We start from the raw sequence: 13,264 nt of genomic DNA, 5'->3' as shown, positions 1-13,264 counted from the left end.
TATGAATGGTCGGTCGGAATGAAGTGAAATTTGGTATCCGAGGGTTTTTTGGGTCAGAGATGGTTTGTATAATAGTTTCAAGAATCTCACTTTTTATGAAAGGGGGGTCCCCATACAAAGTTATCTCTTCTTCACATCTTCTTATATATAAAAATGGAGGCGTTTTCTTTGTGATAACATCACGTATGAATGGTCGGTCGGAATGAAGTGAAATTTGGTATCCGAGGGTTTTTTGGGTCAGAGATGGTTTGTATAATACTTTCAAGAATCTCACTTTTTATGAAAGGGGGGTCCCCATACAAAATTATCTCTTCACATCTTCTTATATATAAAAATGGAGGCGTTTTCTTTGTGATAACATCACGTATGAATGGTCGGTCGGAATGAAGTGAAATTTGGTATCCGAGGGTTTTTTGGGTCAGAGATGGTTTGTATAATAGTTTCAAGAATCTCACTTTTTATGAAAGGGGGGTCCCCATACAAAATTATCTCTTCACATCTTCTAATATATAAAAATGGAGGCGTTTTCTTTGTAATAACATCACGTATGAATGGTCGGTCGGAATAAAGTGAAATTTGGTATCCGAGGGTTTTTTGGGTCAGAGATGGTTTGTATAATAGTTTCAAGAATCTCACTTTTTATGAAAGGGGGGTCCCCATACAAAGTTATCTCTTCTTCACATCTTCCTATATATAAAAATGGAGGCGTTTTCTTTGTAATAACATCACGTATGAATGATCGGTCGGAATGAAGTGAAATTTGGTATCCGAGGGTTTTTTGGGTCAGAGATGGTTTGTATAATAGTTTCAAGGATCTCACTTTTGATGATAGGGGGCCCCAATACAAATTAAACTTTATTTGTTACGATTTCCATAAGAATATTTTGGCGAGCACAATGCAGTTAAGGACGTGTAGATGAAATTAAACATTTATTACGATTTATACTTTAGAAGGTAAAACGAAGTTTACCGGGTCAGCTAGTTTTTTCATAAGATCATTCGCGCGTATCATCAGCCAATCTGAGAAGAGTAAAAAACCACAACAATTTACCTTGAATTTCTTCTGTTCTGAATTTCTGACGCACTAACATTTTCGAATCAGCACTCTAAATCGGCGATGATAATATGGCTTGTCGGGGGAGCCCGGGGTTCGCATGAGTTTTATTGCATTGGGAAGTTAATTAATATTCATCGATCGTGTCGTTTTTCCCACACCAAACTACACTGGGGGATTGACAAACACAAACGTAGGTACCGTAGGCATTGAATCAAACCGAACAAGCTTGACGCATTTTTTTTCTACTTTTATTTGTACTAGACTTGTTCATATCAGAAATCTATGGCGATTTTTCACCCTGAATTTTTAGAATGCCCAATCATTAATTCCTTATTTAAAATTTTGTATCAGAAGACAGGAAAAGAGGTTGTTATCTTTGATTGTTTTTTTTTTTTTAATTATTTCATTACTATGCATACGGATAAGACGACCATTCGTATACGGGTGTTCCTTCCGATGGTCTATCCATTTCTTATTTGGAATTTCAATTTGATAGACAATAATTCTAAGAAAATGTCAAAATCAGAATTCCTGTAATAAGTTCGTTAACATATAAAAAAAGAGAGAAGATAGGACATTTTAATACATTTAGAACAAATCTCACATTTTAAACATTTAAAATTACTGTTTACAAGTTTCCCTTGATTCACATCTGAAACTTAAATCGACATGTAGGGTAAGAACACTATATATTTAACACCATCTTTGGGATTCAGCAAATTTGTGGCCCACAAAAAATAACGAAAGGTTTTTAGGATGAAATTTTGATAGTGTAGCTTAGTCGATCGGCTTCAAGTCGATATGATTTTTTAGCGGGAATATGTTTAAAAACTATAATTTAAACCTTTTTATTAAAAAATGTTTTTGTCTCAACAATTGAACACGATGATTCAAATATCGAACAGTCAGTGTTTCAATTATTGAACACGTAAACATTGGAAATCATTGTATGTATTTAGGGGTATTTCGCTTGATAGTATGCCTTGCAGGGGCGATTTTGGTTGAGCTTGCAACCTAGAAACAGTGTTTATATTTCCAAGCACCAACCGATGTTGGTTCAATAACTGGTACATGTGTTTCTTTACGAAACGAGTACTGCAAGATTGAACGTTCAATAATTGAAACATTAACGTTTTCTGTGATCCAATGATTGAACACTTTAATTTGATAAATTTTAAGAAAATACAGATAATAAAGGCTGCCACTCTTCCAGAAATCATTGAAGAAGACTTCTTGGAAAACAGACATTATATTACTATAGAGTTTTATTTGTTTTTCATTCAATTTTTCGCCCAATCAAAAATGGCTGTTTTCTTCAACCAGTCAAAAAATCATGTCGAAATTTGAACTAATATTTAAATATCGCAGATTGTGGTTCTGAGAGTCCGAAATTCTACAACATAATTTGAATATAGGTAGAAAATGCTACAACAGTGGCAAAATGATTTTTGTTAAATTTTTCGACTCTATATAATTGTTTTAATCGGTTTATGTTTTACTAGTTTCAATATCTGGTACCTGTTCAATAACTAGTGCTTGAAGCACTGTGTTTCTACCTACTACAGTATACAGTTTACAATACTAACTGTTTTATGGCTGCATATTAAGTCATACGATTATTTGTTGAATGCAGTCTCACGTGTTTGAAATGTCAGCTTGAATTTAAAATCGAATGCCTTATTAACAGAGATTACATAACCGTTGCCCTAGTTCTAGAAACTGTTTGTCAATGCTAAGCTTGCCAGATTTTTTACCGCATTTTTTTGCGGCCCGGACAAATCCGGTTATTTTGTTTCAAAAACTGACGAAATACGGACAAAACATTTTCAAGTTTTCAACCCAAAATCCTGCAATATCCGGAAAAATTAAGCAAAATTCAAGAACTATTCAATAATAATCTAGAGGAAAAAACTTGAGTTATTTTTTATTGAAACATTTAGTAAATTTTAAATCATAATTCATGAACGATGAATCATGTTTTTTTAAGTTACTTAAAAAATTGCATTAGCGTGCCCAAAAATCTTAAATTATTGTCAAATATTTTTTGGTTTTTGCAAATAAAGTGAATAAATCTAGCCGCATCAGACCTGTCCAAAAAATTGTACAAGTACCTACCTATCCGCAGCAACACAATCTCACAATCTTACAAGCTTTATATAATTAACGGAGCTTTAAGATTTTGATATATTTCAATTAAATTGTTTATCTTTGATGGATTGTGTCCCAGAATGATTTTTCCTCGGAAAGACAAATACCCGAAATCAAACCCCAGAATTATCTATTCCTCAGAATCACCCTCGGCCCCTTTATTTTCGTTGATTGCGGCTTTACCACAAAAGAATAATACTGTGAAGACCCAATATTTGTGGAAAAAAATCCATTTTGTTGATTCCACTTTGGATTAATATATTCTGGGAAATGGTAATTTAGGCGAAAAATTTTCTGGAGAAAAAAATCTGGGAAAGTGTTTTTCTGGTGAATGAAATTCTGAGGATTTTTCATTCTGGGCTAACGTTTTCGGGAACATGAAGTACAACCCTTTGATATTGTGATTCCTAGCCTTTGTTTCCAATTGTTGCAACTTATAAGCTCTTTTTCTCGGGCACCATGGAATGCAATAGAGCGAAATTGGAAAGTGACGCAATTCAGAATGTATTAACTCACCATACTAACATAAAATATAAACTTTAACTAGTTTGGATTTTTTCTTTAGGCGCAATTTTTTAATTGAAATCAAATTTGCTACCTTCTAAAATAAATAATCAAAAAAAAAAGATAAATACCGACGAGATTAACAAAATAATCGAAAATTTTAAACTTAAAGTTATATAAATAAGTCACAGAAAAAAATGATTAGAGCATTAACTTACAAAAATTTAAAATCACTCTCAATTTTGTCATAATTTTTATACAAAAGCAATATCCCGGCAAGTCCAGAACTTGCTCCCGTATCATGCGTTAATTCATTATTCGAAGTGGCACGAGTTTGACATGTCAGCTGGAGTAAGTAGCTACCGATTTGAATTCCAAATTAATGAGTGTTGCAATAAAACATTGGAATAGCTCTAGAATCTGTATAATGAACGTTAATTGTGACTAATGTAAACTTCTGAATAATAATTTAAACAACTGGTTACAGACTTGAAATGATATTTCAGAATGTCTCATTGAAAGATTTGGTTTCGACAAATAAACTATTAGATTTGCAGCTAACAGCTATAGCTTATTGGATGGATGAGATTTGAACCAAAACGAAGCTTTTTAGACCCAGAGTTTGAGAAATTCAAAAATGACCCCAAATCGACTCAGTCTAATGTACATTGCAATAATAATCCAAATTTAAAAAGGTACATATATCTACATTACTAGGAATAATTTTCCGTACCAGTCGAGCTCAAGAGCTTTTAAGTGATTTGCATCAAATTGAATCGAGTTTTTACATGATGAGACGATTTTTTGGCAAGTTTTGATTCAATTAATTTGTTTTTAATTTGTTGATAGATTCTAACTAGGGTTTCTCATGGGTTTCGATCTGGCTTGAACATTTATTAAATTGTATAAGATGATCTGATTTGAAACACCTACTTCTGTATTTAAGACCTGGATAATGATAAGACACAAGAAAATTAGAAAAACTTTATTACGTTTTTTAATATTCTAAATCTTTAAGCATATGGGCATTTAGGGGAGATAAGGGCATAACGAGCACCCGGGGCATAATAAGCACTCCTCTTTTCTACAAAAGTACGTATTTTCTTAAATAAATTTTCATGGGGATTTGTTTCGTACTTCCTATAAATAATATTTATTTTTCACAAAAAAGGAATCTTCTTATCATCTTTACAGAGATATTTAAAAAAAACCAGCTAGGTTCTTAAGTGACGAAAATATTTTAATTTTGGAGCACCACGAAATAAGCTCTTATGATCTTTAAATCATCTTGATCTATAATGTACGCACTGCAACATGGTGTACACATTGTTTCACAATTTTCACCATCATAAAATTTTTGATTTTTCAGTTTTATCAATTTTAAAACACGTTTTTACTTAAATTTTTTGGCTTGGGACGAACAGAGCACTAAAATCGGGGCTTGATAAGCGTTTTCTACCGTATAATCTAGCAGCGAATTCAACTCGATGTAGTCAACTGAATTATAGAGCTACAGCTTGACTAGTTTACATGTAACGATGTGGCCTATTGGTAAGGTATCGGGGAGGTAATCAAAAGACTCGATTTCTGTTCGATGAGATTTTTTTTACCATTTACCATTCATGATCGATATTTTGATTGTTACATTATACGGCTAGTAGCATCATCCACCAAACCAAGCACCAGAAACGTAATGTATTAGCGTGTGTGAATTGTTTGTATTCTACAAACAGACCTAGATTATTTTGTGATTGCTTTGTTTGATGAATCTACGATTCACCTAACTTCATCGAGTTGAATTCGCTGCCAGATTCCTCGGCAGAAAACGCTCATCGTGCCCTGATCAATGGTGCTCGATGCCCCAGAGGGGGTTCTTATTATGTCCCTACAGTGACTGGTTTTAATCTTTTGGTAATTTTTTTTTTAAATGCATTTTTAGACGTTTTTATCTAGTTTTTCAAGTTTCAGCCAATTAGGAAATAGACTATTTTAGTGTGCGAACACGAAACAATCAAGTAATTCACTTATTAAAGCTGTTTTATATGGTTAAATAAGCGTTTTCCTTAAGGTGGCCTAATGCTCTTTTCTCCCCTACAGATATTCATAGACCTTCCTAAAAACTAGCAGCAACAAATGTTGAAGTCCATTTAGTAAATTCACAAAACAATTTTTTTTAATTCCTGGAATCAAAGATCAACGACCTTTTATCCATTTCAAAAATTTAGCATTTTACTGGGAATTTATGAATTTACCGATTTGACCTGAAACATCGATTTTAGATTAGAAATTTACTTTTCTATTTCTAAGGATTTTAAAAGATATTTTTTAAACATCCATATATTATTTCTAATTTAATGATTAGTGATTTTTTCCGCAAATTTGTTGAAAAACTTGGAAAGAATGTATCACCAAGTACTTCTAAGTTAACATTATTTCAAATAAATAGTTTAATATTTGGTGTTGCAGAGCACACCGGGTCAGCTAGTTGTTTAATAAAAAAACGTACTTAACAAAAAATCTATAGATTGACGTTAAATTTGGGATGTTCATTTCGGGTCTTCAGCAAGGTTGCCAAAATCACAGAAAAACCTATTAATTCACAGAATTTCAAGCAAATTTTCATCGCAGATTCTGTGTCCCAGAACACAGAATTTTAAAAATATTCACAGATTTAATAGATTTTTATTTTTAAGTCAACATAAATTTTGAATTTTTAACTTTATTTTGGAAAAAAACATGATGAGATTGGTAATGTTAATTGATTTTTCCAAAGTAAATTGTAAAAAAATACTTGATTTTTTATGACTTTTTAAAGCAATTTATGCACAGAAAACCATCACAGTATTTGCGGGTAAAATCACAGAAAGTAAGTTTATTTCAAATTCATAAAGAAACTGATATTCAGTTAAAACAACAGAATCAACCATCAGTAAAAAGGTATGAATCGGGTTTCTGAATTCCAGAGCCTGAGTTCTGCATTCTGAACTTTCTTAGAATATTGTTCTTTATTTCTGCATTTGGAAAAAAACACTTGTTGTGAATTCTTGAATTCATAATTTTGAATCTCAAATATGTGTTTGAGCCTACTAGGTTAAATAGTCCTACTGAATCAAGGCAATCGAAAGATTCCTTAAATGGAATTCAACCAAGATATAAGAAAAAAACAGATACAGGCATTTCGATAACAACTTACTATGTATCTTCTTCAATGAAATCTAAAATGCTCTCTACAGAAGATAGTTAGTTGCTATCGAAATGCCGTTTTCTGAACTCTATTTATATCATGTTTGAATTATTAGGAATCTTTCGAATTCTAAACCCTTAGTTCTGAATTCTGAGTTCTGAATTCAGAATTTAGAATTCTGAATTCTAGATTCTGAGTTCTTAATTCTAAATTCTTAATTATGAATAATGATATCTGAATTCTGAACTCTGAATTCTGAATTCTGAGCACAACAACAGATATCAAATCAAGAACTCAAAATTCATAATTTTGAATTCATAACGCAGAGCTCCGAATTTATCAGTCTTAATTCAGATTTCAGAAGAATTAGAATTCTGAACCCTGAATTATGAATTCTGAATTCTAAATTCTAAATTCTGAATTCTGAATTCAGAATTCTGAATTCTGAATCCTGAATTCTTAATCCTGAATTCTGAATTCAGAATTTTGAATTCTGAATTCTGAATTCTGAATTCTGAATTCTGAATTCTAAATTCTGAATTCTGAATTCTGAATTCTGAATTCTGAATTCTGAATTCTGAATTCTAAATTCTGAATTCTGAATTCTGAATTCTGAATTCTGAATTCTAAATTCTGAATTCTGAATTCTGAATTCTGAATTCTGAATTCTAAATTCTGAATTCTGAATTCTGAGTTCTGAATTATGAATTCTGAATTCTTCAGTTTCTTAAGTTTAGAATTCTGTTTTTTAATTCATCTACGAAGTTCAAAGACCGAATTCAAAATCAATAAAGACTAAATAAAGACTAAAGACTAAATAAAGAATAAAGACTAAAACTAACAACTGTAAAGATCAAAATACAGATTGATAGTTAAATATAAAATTTATTTTCGGAATTTCCATCTCACTTAGTCAAAATATGTAGATATTATTCGGAGTGCGTGTGTGTTTCGATAAAAAAAACTGATCTGTCTGAATATCCATATTTACCATTTAAAATGGACTAATCTAATCCACTTAGTCACTTCACGAACTGTATCATACAAAGTATTCCCCCAGTAGTCACCGTGAGTGACTTAGAACGCTTCACTAGATTGAAGGTGGCAAGCTGGATGGTATTGTAGGTTCTCGAGAATCTCACACTGCGACATTGACGACGTGGGGCAAAAACAAATCCGATCTCATAAATATGTAGGTAGGTACCAAGTTAGTGTCCACATTTGGAAAGTAAGTCGCGCTCAACAGCAGAGCGGCGCGAAAACTTGGGATGACTCGAGGTAATCTGGGTAGGTGTTTGAGTGTATGTTTGTTCGGGTGACTTCCCAGGGTTATTTAGACCATTTTTTGCCCTTTGGTTTGTTGGTTTTGAAAATTCGCTTAGATCAGCACAACGCGCTTGCAGGGGAGTTGAAAGGCGTCTCAATGTTGGTAACTGTTTTTTCGAAACTCTCCCCGCGTGCGCTATCGTAAACTTTCGTGCGCATGTGTCATTAGCAGCAGCTTTGGACCAATATGTCACAAGAAACTCGGGGTCCCCACGGTTTGGCCATTGTGGTTATGATTTCAGGGACAGTTTCTCCAGAGTTTTTTCGAGGTTGCAATGTCGAGATTTCTCGTATGACGGGACACGCAAATCGTGTCTTCGATCATCGATTGCATATCTCCGAACCAACCACTGAGGGTAACCACAAATCATAATGGAAGTCACGATTCGATTCATTATTTCAATCACAAACACATACATTTTGCTTGCATTGTCACTTGTTCCATTTGATTTGTTTGTTTGTTGTTTTTTCGTTTTCAAAAGCACATGATTCTAGAAGAAAAACTTCAATACTCACAGGCGACGAACACAGCTCTTTGATACGTTGCTCAGGAAGTGTGTTCTTCTTTTCGCGTACCAACAGAATGACTTCTTTCACTTCACATGTTCTGTATGGAAGAGATGTCCAAGAGAACATTTTTCATTATTTATTTTTTGGGTAATACACTACAAAAGAACAGCTTTAGCCATTTGTAGACTTTTGGGCGTAAACTCCCCGAAATGCTTACCGTAGCAATTTTTCCATAACAATTTTCCCGATGAATCCCGTGCCCCCCGTCACAAATACGACCTTGTCGCGATAAAATGCACTTATGTTGGACATTGTGTCTACCGAGCTCAGCATTTGCACTGCCGTTTTCACAAATTTTATTTTCTTGAAAAATAATCCACTTCCGGCACACAACACTTCCGCAAAACAATCTCTCACACTGCGCACAATTTTCCGAGAACTGTCTCGGATGAGGTTCAGCACTGTTCTGAGGCACCTGTGCGCTCACGATCTAGTCGTAGCTTGTGTTTCACGAGAAGATCCTTGCCGGGGCTGAGCTGGCTCGAGTCACTCTAAAGGGGCCGCTCCAAGTTGACAACCCGCACCCTCACTCACTAAACTTCTTCTCTCTGCCAGCCAACTTAATCGTTAAACACGCAACAAGACAAAGGAAGTCCACTCTAAGTCGTGCACGCTCTTAATTCAACTAACTGACTAACTGCTGCTGCTGGCCGATCCGATGCCAGTCGCGGCCAGCAAATTCAAATAAATTCACGACGCGGCGGAATTCGGAGGAGCTCACGGTGATCTATACGCCACCAACAACAACCGTGCGGGGGCCAAATGGGAAACGCATGGACAAAAAAAGTACCGCCTGATGGGGTGGAACTTCCTCACCCACAAAAAAAAAAATGCCACGACGACGACGACGACGTCAACAACGGAGACGACGACGATTCACTTACTTTAAAACGTAACGTGAACAACGTAGACGGACGCTAAAACCAACTTCTAGCGCTTCCAACGACGGCCAACCGTAGAGTAAAAGTGGGCCTGATGGGAGCGGGTACCTTTATTTGCAAACTCGTCGAAAAACGTTGGTCGAAGACTTTTCGGTAGCTGGTTTCGGTTCAGCCCAGTTCTTTTTTTTCTGTTTTGGTTTTCGGGGATTTTCGTTTGTTTGGAGACAAAGTATTCTTAGAGAAGAGGCCTCTCGTGGTCGACTTCGATAATTTTTTGAGGTTTCGCTGGAACGTATCTTCGGCATAGATGGAATGTTTGTATGAAGAACTCTAGCCGGTAACGGAAGGGATCTGAGAGAACTTATTATGATTTATTTGAGAGTTGAAAATAAAAAAATCATGATAATTTCGAATATGAAATCATTTCAATTATTTTTGAAACGGTTATTCTTCAAATTGGTTCAGGAAGCGTGGGGTATCATGGGCCACTTGTTTTGCTCCATAACTTTTATATTATAGTAACGGAGAGTGGGGTATCATGGGCCTCTTTTTTCTTTGCTTTCTTTATTAAAACAGAGAAAATGAAAATGATAAGTGATATTGTTTTCAACATTTTTAATGTATCATTTTGCAATTTTTTTAAATCTTTTAATAAATTTATTTCTTTGAGCTCAGACATTTTTAAAAAGATTTTTTTTTAGGTTTTGAAAAATGGTGGGAAATTGTGGCCCACTTATTCCAAAATGACCAAATAATATGCAAACTTCAAGAGTTGACCAAAAACTGTAATTTTATATTTCATTTTGTTATTTTCAAGCAATTTCAGGTGCGGAAATAGAAAAAAGGGTTGTGTATGATGAATGGTTTCGAAAACCAGGTTCGCGAACTTAAAATGCGAATTTAAAAAAAAATAAACAGAATATTTTTCAGTTCTGTTTATTTGTCATAAGAAAACTTCACAGCAAGGGAAAATGTATTTAAAGATATGAATGTGTATAAAAACACCAAAATATATGTGGTACAAGATACTCCACATTATGTGGCCCATGATTTCCCACAAGCTATGATTTCCAAATTGGTTGCGTTTGAAGGACTTATTGATAGTTCATGAAAAATTCTTTTTTCATATGAAAGAGTATGACAAGACCACCAAGACTAAGATATGAGCATATGAGCATTAGACTGAGTCGATTTGGGGTCATTTATGAAATTCTCAAACCCTGATTCTAAAAAGCTTTGTTTTGGTTCAAAATTTAGGAGTTTTGTAGGAGTTTTAAGTAACGTTTACATAAGTAAATTTGGACTTTTATGTTCGTATGGGAAATTTGAATATTTTGTACTGAAAAATCCACATCATATTTGTTTCTTCTGTGCTAAAGTGTCCTACCCGGGATTTCCCGGGAGTAAGAAAAATTCGGGAATTCCAGAATCCTGCGAAACGCTTAAAAATTCCGGGAAATCCCGAAGCCTTTAAAATGTATTAAAGTAATAAAAATTTACACGATCTAAATTGAAAATATTAATCAGATTTAGCAAGGTAAATTAAGGTTGCCAGAATTTTTTCAGCACGTACCCGGGCCGGACAATCCGGGCTATTTTCATCTAAACACCTGGCAAAATCCGGGCATTTGATTCTTAAATGTCGATCGAAAATCCGGGCAATATCCGGGCACATTTGGTCCAAATCCAGGAATTACTCAACACTAATCTAGGGAAAAAACATGAAAAAAATCAGCAGTTTTTCAATCGTATTTTACGCTTTCAAAAAAAAATCTCATGGTTATTTTTATTAAACTTGTTCAAAAAAATTCGCAAAAAAAAGACGCATTAACAAAAAAAATTACAACAAAATTTGTTTTTTTTTTTGTTTTGGCAAATAAAGTGAAAAGATCCGGGCAAAATCCGGGCACTTTAACTGAAATCCGGGCATCCGGGCCGGGCCGGACTTCTGTCAAATTTAGGGTTAAATATCCGGGCAAACCCGGATAAAACCGGGCAATCTGGCAACCTTAAGGTAAATGATAATTCTACCCCTGACCATACTGACTGGACTCTCCATTTGGTTAGTTGGATAATTTTTCCAACAGTACGACTCAGTCTAATGAGCATACTTTTGTTATAAACTTTAGGTTTCCCACCGACAACAAAATTAAAAAATTTGAAAATTGCACCATATATGTACCTATACTTCATGATTATAATTCTTAGTGGAATGCTCGGCGGAATAAAATATAAATAAAAAAAGAATTTTTATATAGAAATATGAAAGAAAGGTGGATAGACAGGCATTAGTGCGCCAATAGGAGAAAGCTTGATAGGTGTTGAAATTTTAGGCTAGAGGGCATGTCGATGAAAAGCTCCCATGAATTGTCCCGCCTTTGCTCTGCACTAGCTAACTATACATGAGAAACTGAGAAAGAGAATTCCCATGTATAGTAAATATGATGAAAATAAGAAAAGGGGATCAAGTAACCCAATTCTCTCTAAATGTAAATATTGTATTGAGCCCATCTCCCCTTCGTTTTACTCACTGGAAGAAGTGGAAGTGGAAGTGTCTCAAATAATTATCGAACCATTTTTCGATCCCTAATACATTTATTTCCACGTCAAACTTCGTTCCATTTTCGCTATAAGCCTCCCACTTCCATTCCGATAATCTCACTGAAAGGAAGGTGGTGTACCAAAGATTAACAGAAACATCTATCGTAATTTATTGTAATTTATCGTAATATACTACCAAAATTGATTGAATTTACTCGATTTGTTCTCCAGTTATACAAAAAACTGAATGTAAGTCCCTCCTTCCCTTCCTGTTTGCTCTTTGGAAAAGGAGAGGGGTCTCCAGTAAGCATAAACACATTTCTCGTACCCAAATATCCTCACATGAAAAATTTGGTTCCATTTACTCGATTAGTTCTCCAGTTACGCAAAAAGTGTATAGGAACCCTCCTCTCCTTTTGCTATCTCCCCCCTGGGTAGAGTACCAAATATATATTGAAACATTTCTCGTATCCTAATACATTCTCATGCCAAATTTGGTTCCATTTGCTTGATAAGTTTTTGAGTTATGTGAACAATTGTAAGAGAGCTCAAGAGAAAAATGTGCGAAATGATTGATTAATCATGAGAAAAGAATATTTTGATCAACCAGCAACTTTTTTGTTAAATTAATACTCATTGATGGGTAAACATTACGTATTTGCATGATATTTTCAGCTTTATTTGACTATAACTCTAAAAACGGTGCCTTTTTAGGACCTAAAACTAGATATTGAAAGTGAAAAGAGTATGGGGCAATGCGGGGTTTTTTTGACAAGGCTTTAATGTTTTTGACTGTTATTGTTTATTTACTCATTTTTATCATAGATCAATTTAGTGTGTAAAAATATTGGACGGTTCAAAAGAAAGTATTTGATCTAAGCTTCCATATGGTGTACTTTAAATTTAAGAAAAAATGTTTTCTATAGAAATATCTGTAATTAGAATTTTCTTCTTCATCATATAAATTTATCAATTTTTAAGTTTGATGTCTTTGGTGCGTTTAGTATCCAAGATAATGAGTTGAAAAACTGGGGATATCTTAGACAAATATTA

The 13,264-nt window shown here is 34.2% G+C and overlaps 1 protein-coding gene across 1 annotated transcript in view; it reads right to left on the bottom strand.

Annotated features, from left to right (window-relative positions):
- Positions 1-9,730, bottom strand: part of LOC129758466 (fatty acyl-CoA reductase wat-like) — a 49,828-nt gene extending 40,098 nt beyond the window's left edge. The window contains exons 1-2 of the mRNA XM_055755970.1: positions 8,947-9,730; positions 8,736-8,826 (exon numbers count right to left, since the gene is read on the bottom strand). Of these exons, the coding sequence (XP_055611945.1) occupies positions 8,736-8,826; positions 8,947-9,062 (207 nt within the window). The 5' untranslated portion in view covers positions 9,063-9,730. The remainder of the gene's footprint in view (positions 1-8,735; positions 8,827-8,946) is intronic.
- Between the last annotated feature and the right edge of the window lie 3,534 nt (positions 9,731-13,264).

Source organism: Uranotaenia lowii, chromosome 3 (genome assembly GCF_029784155.1).
Source record: "Uranotaenia lowii strain MFRU-FL chromosome 3, ASM2978415v1, whole genome shotgun sequence".
NCBI lineage: Eukaryota > Metazoa > Arthropoda > Insecta > Diptera > Culicidae > Uranotaenia > Uranotaenia lowii.
The sequence above is the reverse complement of the archived record's forward strand: the minus strand, read 5'-3'. Positions and strand labels throughout refer to the sequence as shown.